This window comes from Mauremys reevesii, linkage group 6 (genome assembly GCF_016161935.1).
Source record: "Mauremys reevesii isolate NIE-2019 linkage group 6, ASM1616193v1, whole genome shotgun sequence".
Lineage (NCBI taxonomy): Eukaryota > Metazoa > Chordata > Testudines > Geoemydidae > Mauremys > Mauremys reevesii.
In genome coordinates this window covers 21,304,719-21,314,022 of record NC_052628.1, presented here as the reverse complement: position 1 = coordinate 21,314,022, position 9,304 = coordinate 21,304,719, and the positions used below count along the sequence as shown (strand labels likewise).

Sequence of the window (9,304 nt, the reverse complement as noted above, 5' to 3'; positions counted from 1 at the left end):
GGCCCCTTCCGTTCCGGGACCCGCCGCCTAAGTGCCCCAAAGACCCCCCCCCGCCGCAGGTCTTCAGGGCACTTTGGCGGCGGGTCCGGGAACGGAAGGGGCCCCCCGCTGCCGAAGACCGGGCTGCGCTTCGGCGGGTCCCTCTTTTCCCCACCCCGGCCGGGCCCGCTTCCCACCCCGGCCCCGGCGGGTCTCGCTTCCCTCCCCCACCCCCCGGCCCGGCCCGGCAGGTCTCGCTTCCCTTCCCCGGCCCGGCCCGGCGGTCTCGCTTCCCTCCCGGCCCGGCCCGGCCCGGGCCCCGGTGGGTCCCGCTTCCCTTCCCCAGCCCGGCCCGGCAGGTCCCGCTTCCCTCCCCACCCCGGCCCGGCCCGGCCCGGCGGGTCTCACTTCCTTCCCGGCCCGGCGGGTCTCGCTTCCTTCCCCGGCCTGGCCCGGCGGTCCGCTTCCCTTCCCCGGCCCGGCCCGGCGGGTCCCGCTTCCCACCCAGGCCCGGCCCGGCGGCTCCCGCTCCCTTACCCGAGCACGTCTCGGCGAGGCCTGAGCCGCCCGATCCGAGCCGCGTGAGGGGCGGGCTGTGAGCTCCACGCCGAGCGCAGCGCTCAGCCCAGAGCTCCCAGCCCCGCCCCCTCCCCACGCGGCTCGGATCGGGGCGGGGCTCAGGCGCTCGGACGGAGACTCGGCGCTCTATGCGCCGAGGCTCCAGGAGAGGGGCGGAGGCAGGAGCCTCCGCTTTTCTCTTGGGGGCCCCTGCGGAGCCCGGGGCAAATTGCCCCCTTTGCCCCCCCCTCTGGGCGGCCCTGGGGAGCTCCGCGGGCCGCAGGGAAGAGCTCCGCGGGACCCCTGCTCTAGACTATATTTGGCTATATTTCAGGGCATAACTGTATCATGTACAGGGCCATGGAGAACTATTACCCTACATAAAGCATTGCTTAACTATCTAGTTGCATGTTGTGTGTGTGCTTCTCTTCTTCTGAAGCATCAGGTTATTGGCTACTGCAGAATCCTGGAGTAGATTGTCTAATGTTCTGATCCGGCATGGCATCTCTTTTTGTTGTGGTTTCATCCTGTGCTTTGGGTATCCACATGACTTTAAGGCAAATATACTAGTGTGGGTCCTGGTCCATGGTAATGCCTTGACTGCTTCCTTTAAATCAATGGCACAATTCCCATTGACTTCATTGGAAACATGATCAGTCCCACTGTAATTTTTTATGCTGCTGCTGCTAAATATTATTGTTGGAAAGGTATTAGGAGCTTTCCAATCAAAAGTAAGTAGGTTAATCCTGCAATTAATGTTAAGAGTTAAGGTTTGCCAGCTTTTAATCACAAGAGCTATTTTTCCTTTGAATGTTAAGGTGCCTGCTAATGATCTAACAATTGCAATGAAAGGATCTGCAACCAGTAGCTGTAACTGCATTGCACTATCAAATCTAGGAAGAGGGCATGTAAATAATCACCATTCAATTAAACAAAAACTTTGCTATACAAATAAGAGTGACCTGCAGAATTATATGAGAAAGGTACAATGAGCATATGGAGTAATGGTAACAGGACTGTTCATACAGGACCAGCTTCCAATCTCAGTTACTCTGATGCCAATTCATTAAAGTCACTCCAGCATTACACTGGTGTGATGGAGATCAGAATTTGGCCCAAACACCCTTCTTTTTTTTCAGTCAGCACAGAGCAGTCGGTCTGCACCAGTCCCACTTCCCAACATTAGCACTATGCCAGAAATGCTGTGCACGGCATTCCTTAACTCCTTGGCCACTTACCTTTTTCTTGTATCAGCCACTTGCCCCTTTCTGCTAGCACGTGCCGGTGCTTGGTTGTGGGCTGCTTGCCTATCACTTCTTTCTGTCTGGGTTCCCTTCCATCCTTAATTGATTGTTACTTTTTTGATTAACAGTTTGATGGACAGGAGAGTAGAGAAGTGGCGCAACTCTTACTTAGGCTATGTCTATACTGCATACCTCACAGTGGCAAGCTGTGCCACTACAGCTTTGTCACTGTAAGGTCTCCCATGTAACTGTTCTTTGCCAGCAGGAGAGAGCTCTCCTGCCGGCAAAATAAAACCACCCCCAATGAGTGACAATAGGTTTGTGGGTGGGAGAGCGTCTCCTGACAACAAAGCACTGTCCACACCTGCGGTTTTCGTCAGTAAAACTTTTGTCAGTCGGGGTGTGTTTTTTAACACCCTGACCAACAAAAATGCAGAGTAGACACAGTCTTAGATTTCCTGTGCAGGCCAGAGTGTTTGTATAGGTTGGTTCTCTTTGCAAATGTTAGATACTCATAGCTGATGGATGGTGTTTGGAGAAATAATATTTAACAATGTATGAGAATTAGAAAAATAATGTCTAAGTGAATGCTTCACCTACTGACATCCGAGGCTACTTGTCTTATCTCTAGAATGAAATGCAGTCAACATTCACCCTTCAGATTTTTCTACATTAACTCTGAATTCTCACCACCTCCCACGCTCTTAGAGAATACCTGAAGCATGGTGAATTAAGACAAGGGGACTACACGATATGAGCCACTTCTAAATGGGCTTTCATGCTTTTATACCTTCCATCCCCTTAGGAAAACTGAGCTAAGCACTCTACTACTCGTATAGGACCTAAGTTATGGGGAGTCATTCCACTGACTTCTATGGGCTTTGGCTCAGGCACGTAGTGCCTAGTCCTGTAGGCCACTCATCACCTTATAGGGACGATTCAGCATCTCATGAAGTCAGGCCTATAATGAAGAGTGGAGTGTCCCATTTGCAGGTTATCCCTCCTCAGATGATATGGTGATGACAAGTAGCTGCTCTGGATAGCTGAGGCTGACTGTCTATTATAACACATTTTCACCCATTTCATAAATCCTTTCCAGTTCCAAATTTCTGTAGAACTGCATACAAGTTTTCCCATGAAATGGTACGGGAAGCTTTCTTAGTGGAATTGGCAAAGAGCTGCAAAGGGCCTGACAAATTGTATTTTAGGCTACTTTCTGTTGCCTGTCAGCAGACAGCCCTTGATTAAACCTACTTGATCAGGATTAAACAATGCCTGAAGGAAAGTCTATGATTTATTTTCTGGTATCTCACTCAGCAATCTGAGTGAGGCAGGTCAAGGATGGGGGTTTGGGGGAAGGAGGGGAATGAGCGGGCTGAGGGTTGAGCCCCACCCCGGTGCTTGCAGAGTAGGGGAAGCTGCTGCTGCTGTGCAACCTGCTTCTCCTAGCCTACAGCACCTTCAGCCTCCTTGCCTGCCTCATCTGCAGTGCCAGTGGGCTGTGCCTGTGTAGGGTAAGGCAGGGGCACCTCCCAACTCTAGTACTGTACAGTATGTTTGTAAACACACAGCACGTGCACACTACTCCCTCCCCCCCCAGCGTAGTATTAAATTGCTTGTTTAAAATTGTTTACAATGTATATAATGCCTTTTGTTTAGCAAAAAAAAATAATTCCCTCGAACCTAACCCCCCCATTTACATTAATTCTTATGGGGAAATTGGATTCGCTTAACATCGTTTCACTTAAAGTCGCATTTTTCAGGAACAAAACTACAACGTTAAGTGAGGAGTTACTGTATTAGAAAATTTTAAACCTTTTTCCTTTCCAGACAACATAGGTCTTGTCTGAGGCATCATTCCTAGAACAATTAGGCTACTGTAAGACTTGGGTAATTTTTTGAAGGCACACAAAGTTCCATTTTCAAAAGCACAGAAATCACCTAGTACCCTAAGTTCTGGTTGACTTTTAGTGGGATTTGGGGTACTACATGATTTAGACACTTTTGAAAATTTTATACTTTTTGACTAGGGGCAGAGTTTAAATTTAATTTTCTGCTGTAAAATTCACACAAAGAATGCAATCAGATCTCTGTCTCGTTCATTTAATTGCCTGTTTCCCGTGTGTGTGGTACATGGTTTTGGGAACCCTGTTCTTCTGTTTATGAAGCAGTGTCCCACTTCACATAAAACATACCAAGGACATAGGTCTGTAATTTTTTGTCATCCCCACAGCCCTTAATACAAAGTAACTGCAATGTGTGTGCATGTTCTGTCTGCAAAGTCTGCAGATATTTGCACTTACAAACTAAAATCCACTTCCTGCAAGCTGTCATGTGAGCAAAAGTTGGCTGTTTGAGTGTTCTTGGCTGCTTGAAAGTGAATACAAAAAAGGCAAGATAAGGGCAAGAGCAAATTCATTTTTACATTTAAGTAAATGTAAATGTTTCCCCAGCTCTATTGGGCAATATATAGAGAGGCAAAATGATCTAGCTGTGCCAAGACAAGGAATGGCAGAATCTGTCCCCAACTCATTCAGTGGCCTGTAACCACTCCTCCTTTAGTTTCACTCTCTGGATAATAATATTTACTTTCCTCACAGAGGTGTTATGATGATTAACCAGCTAATGTTTATAGAGTGTTTTGAAAGTGTTAAGTGCTAAGTGTTGTTATTAATCTTGAAATTAAACTGCTGAGAGATTTTTTTTGACTGGGTACAGGGTTCGACGTTTCTGTTTATGAGGTAAAAGCAGATACTCGGCTCAGTGAACTCTGAGATGTTTATAACAAACTGACCTTGGGGTTTTTTTAGCTCAGGATATAGTTATTGCCAAATTGACAGGAGTTATAATTATTATATTGACATTTTAAACTAAATATTCCAATTTACAATTAAAGAGAATGGGGGAAAACCCTACAAAGAATAAAATGCGCTGACAAACAGCTGAAAGGTAAAACTTTTTTTACATAAGTTAAAAAGCCCTTTTGGCCACTTCTCTTCCGTGTCATATCATTTATTCTTTCTTATGCTTAAAATTCCCTTCTCCACCCCCTTGTTCTCCCTAGAGAGCCCCAATCCAGGAGAGCACCTAAGCACATGTTAACAAGGACTATTCATGTGCTTAACATCACACACGGCTCCTCTTCCCAGAATAAATATAAGACAGTTGTGTTTACACTGCACTCCAAAACTGCATGGCAATGAAGGGGCTGAGAGTCAAACAGTGTAAACACAAATATGACAGGTATTCTGGCCTCCCGGTGTCCCAGAGCCCAAATGTCTACATTGCAATTTTATAGCCTTGCAGCCCAAGCCCCATGAGCCCAAGTCAGCTGACATGGGCCAGTCACAGGTGATTTACTGAAGTGTAGACATATCCACAGAGTGACAACCCTGGAATTGTATTATAGCTGAAATTAGGCTGTAATACAGAGCAACACACAATATTTTAAAAGGGAGAGACGTGTTTCTGTGAGTGAAGTTGTATGTTGGTTCAGTCACAAGTTTAAAATAAACAAATAAACAAACTGACATTTTCTGGTAAAATTGGCTGCACCTGGAAGTCACCATAATGAGACAGACAAAACAACCAACACAGGTGGACTGCAAAAAAAAAAAAGACACAAGCACATTGGAAGAATGAAGGTAGGCAAACAGAACACCACACACCATAGTGGAAAGCTTTGCTTTCTGCATACCTCACATTCAGTCCCTCCCCTCCCCCCCCACGTTTTTGTCTTTATGGGCCTGATCCTTCTAGGTGCTCATGGGCCTCATTTCCTATTGACTCTAGCACTCAGCATCTTTTACCATCAGTCCATAAACATTAACTAACCCACAACCAAATTCACCTCTAGGGAAACTCTATTGACTTCCATGGTGTTACATAAAGAATGATTTTGGCCAAGTTTGTTGCAAGAAAGTCTGTTATGAAAGCATGCTGGATGTCAGACCATTTTAAGTATACAATGGGCCAGTGTAGGCCCCTATAGATGGAGATTACATTAGTCAGGGAGGAGCTACCCTCTCTGAACAGAAGTATGAAGGCCAAGGGAAGGCATAATGCCTGCACAGTCATTGGGGGGAAGCATGGTCCCCAGAGGCACCTGATATATCTGTTAATATGATACAGACCTCCAGATGCTGTCTGCTGTGTAGAAGCCACAGGGCCATAGACAATCCCACACGTTGCCCTGCCACATCTCAATTTGCTGCTTTCCCCACTCCCCGCCCCCCCATATTCCCCATAATAAACAGCCAATATTTGAAAGCTAACACCAAGAAAGGCACTTTCTGAAAACAGGGATTTTCCTCTTCCAGGTAGGTAAAAATGTTGCCCGTCATTTCAAAATGGAACAGTGCATGCCATAGGCCCTGGCATTCTGTGAGATGCCTTTCTACATTAAAGCTAAGAGGTGCTTCCAGCAAGGGGGTGCACCTGTACTGTGGGGCATGGCAGCTTGCAGCACCATGCATTCTTGTGCATTTAGACCGAGGGGAAGGAGTGACACTGGCCGCAATCTACTGTCCCTTCCTTCTCCCCATGGGGGACTCCCCTCCCCCGCAAGACTCTCCTCTCTCCATAGGAAGCTCTTTCCCCTCCCTTTGGACCTTCTCCACCCCACCTATCTATGATGTCCCTTTCTGTCTCCCCTCTGACTGTTGTGATAACTGGGCCTACACATTTCCCCTTAATTGTGAGCTCAACTGTAAAAACTGAGTGACAGTATATAAAAGGTCACAATAGCATATAACAACAAGTGTTGATGGGAAAAGGTACAAAAGGGAGTCAGAAAGCCTGAATTAGTCCAAACCAAAAGACCTCCTGACGTAACTCAATGACTGTGTTAAGATCATGACTGGTGAACAAGAAAAGGAGGGAACCAGAAATCAGTGAATTAAAATTGGTGTGTCAGAGACTAGGCCTAATTGGTGGACAAAATAATGAGAGGATAGGCTATTCTAACCAGCACTCTTTTTTGCGGGTCCTTAAAGAAACTTTGGGGGAAAAATTGACTACTGGCATGAGTTTCATCATCATGATTGCTACCCCACCATTTCCTGGAACCTTGGACCTTCTACATCCTAATTCTGACAGATGTCCTGAGCAGACCAGGCCAGAAAGAGGGAGACAGATGACATCACCACCTTCATCCATTGCAACTGACTGCTGAACACCAGGTGAGACTTTATCTCTTCCCCCAACCCCATATGTCCTTTTCTTTCTCTACCTTACTTCTTCTCTTTCCTCTCTCTCTCTCTCTTTTTTCCTTCTGTCTAATAAGAGTGTGCCTTAGCCAGTCAAGACTGTATATTTTGCAACACTGCTTTAAGGCTGTGACACAAAATAGACAACTAAAAGAAATTCCCTAAACAGCTCCCAGCTGGTACAAGTCTGCCAGGTCTAGGAGTGCCTGATAAGACTGTGTTGCTGGGCCTGTGTTTGTCCAGCAGTGAGGTTGCAAGTGAGAGTCAACGTCAGAGATGGAAGCTGCATTTTTTTATCTTTGCTGTTCTTTTCTTTCTCTCTTCTTTTGTATGCGTTTTGTCTTGTTATGGCTTTTAGGTTGCCTTTATCAAAATAGCAGCTGCCCAGCTCAACTAACTTTTTCCCTCTCCCCCCAAAAGGCCAGTTATTACCATCTTTAATACCACCTACAAGACCATCAAACGGGGGGAGGCTCCTTCTAAAGCCTCTTTACAGGGAAAGGGCACAAGGGATATTGTTCAGATTTAAGCCTCATTTAATGCTTTAAATGTTTTTTCTTTCTTTTCTGCATCTTTCATGAAAAGTTGAAAGGATTTTTCACGGGGTGTTTGCCCTGGAACTGAGCAGGCAAACCCCGCACCTCGTTGAACGCGGTTTGGTGCCGGACAGCCCACATACTCCATCTAAACTTATATAACAGGACCGCCTCTCCATGGGCCCCCCCGCCCCGCATGGGACTCCACCTCCCACCCGACTCCGCCCCCTCCCGAGGATCCCGCCGCCTCCCGTTGTGGCGCCCCCGCCTCTGTGCCGCCCACTCCCGGCCGGGGGGGAGGGGGGATACAGCGAAGAGAGGAGAGGCGGGGCGGGGAGTCCTGGGGGGCGGGGACAGGGACGGAAAGGCCCCGCCCCCGAGCGGCGCTGACATGTAGCCACGCGCCCGACTTTGCCCCTTTGGCCGGCAGTCCCCGCCCCCTGCCCCCGCAGCCAATCAGGCAGCGCCCTGTTGGCCGTGCCTGGCTCCCCGTGGCAGAGTCCAAGATGGCGGTCTCCATGCAGCGGGGCTGCCCGGTTGGGGGGAACGGCCTTTGGGCCGCGTTGCTTTGCCTAGGCTGCCGCCTGCTCCTCCCCGCCGGGGCCAGCAGCCTGGGGGCCGCGGGAGATGCCGCCGCCCAGCCGCACCGCCGCTTCGAGTACAAGTACAGCTTCAAGGGGCCGCACCTGGTGCAGGCGGACGGGTCGGTGCCGTTCTGGGTCCACACGGGCAGTAAGTACCCGCCGTTCCGCGGCCAGCCGTGACCTATGACCCCCGCGACCCCGGGAGCGACTCCCTCCAGTGGGGGAGGGGGGCGCCTGCCTCCTTGGCCCCGCCCTCCGCCCCCCAGTACGGCCCCCTCCGGCCCCGGGGGGCGCCTGGCTCCATGGACATATCCCCGCTCCGCTCGTATTGGTCCCCTATGACCCTGGGGGGCGCCTGGCTCTATGGGCATGATTCCCGGACTACTGGGATACCGCACACAAACGTAGATGCAGCTTGAGGCTCTATAGTCAGAGTTATCCACAGTACCTAAGCTCGCTCCCACCAACAGAGACCCCGGTGCAGAGCGTTGGGGGAGGGGGTGTTTCTATAATCCTAAACCCCCCAAATCATCCCCCCTGTGCTGTGTCTGGTAACACAACTGGCTTTGGGGATCACAGTAAAAGTTGAGGCATTCAGGGTGACTATTAACAAAAAAAAAAGTTTTTCATCACTGTACTAAGGCTGCAGCTCTGTGTCATTACAACCAGGTATGTAATGTATTTGTAGCCTTGTTGGTCCCAGGATATTAGCGAGACAAGGTGGGTGAGGTAATATCTTTTATTGGCCCAACTTCTGTTGGTGAGAGAGACAAGCTTTCAAGCCACCCAGAGATGGTCTTCAGATCTTTGAAAGGTACTCTGAGCATCGCAGCTAAATGCAAGGTGGAACAGATTGTGTAGCATATGTAATTAACACACATTTTGAGGGAGCTTAAATTCATAACTGTACTACGATGCTTGGAATATATTTCCCTGATCTGAAGAAGAGCTCTGGTGGCTCAGAAGCTTGTCTCTCACCAACAGAAGTTGGGCCAATAAAAGATATTACCTCACCCACCTTGTCGCTCTGATAAATATGGTGTCATTTGTGGTAGGGCGAATGTCAAGTCACTCTAAAAAAAATTTTTTTGGGAGAAAGACTGATGCACATGTAGCCAAATTCTTGGAACTAGTCAAGTGACACTATGGCATCTGGTCTGTATAGCTATAAACAAATTAGGGTAGCTGGCAACTTT

The 9,304-nt window shown here is 48.6% G+C and overlaps 1 protein-coding gene across 3 annotated transcripts in view; it reads left to right on the top strand.

Annotated features, from left to right (window-relative positions):
• The first annotated feature begins 7,840 nt into the window (after window positions 1–7,840).
• LMAN1 (lectin, mannose binding 1) overlaps window positions 7,841–9,304 on the top strand; it is a 50,870-nt gene continuing 49,406 nt past the window's right edge. For all 3 annotated transcript variants that reach the window (XM_039544527.1, XM_039544529.1, XM_039544526.1), the window contains exon 1: window positions 7,841–8,256. In XM_039544527.1, the coding sequence (XP_039400461.1) occupies window positions 8,031–8,256 (226 nt within the window). In that variant the 5' untranslated portion in view covers window positions 7,841–8,030. The remainder of the gene's footprint in view (window positions 8,257–9,304) is intronic.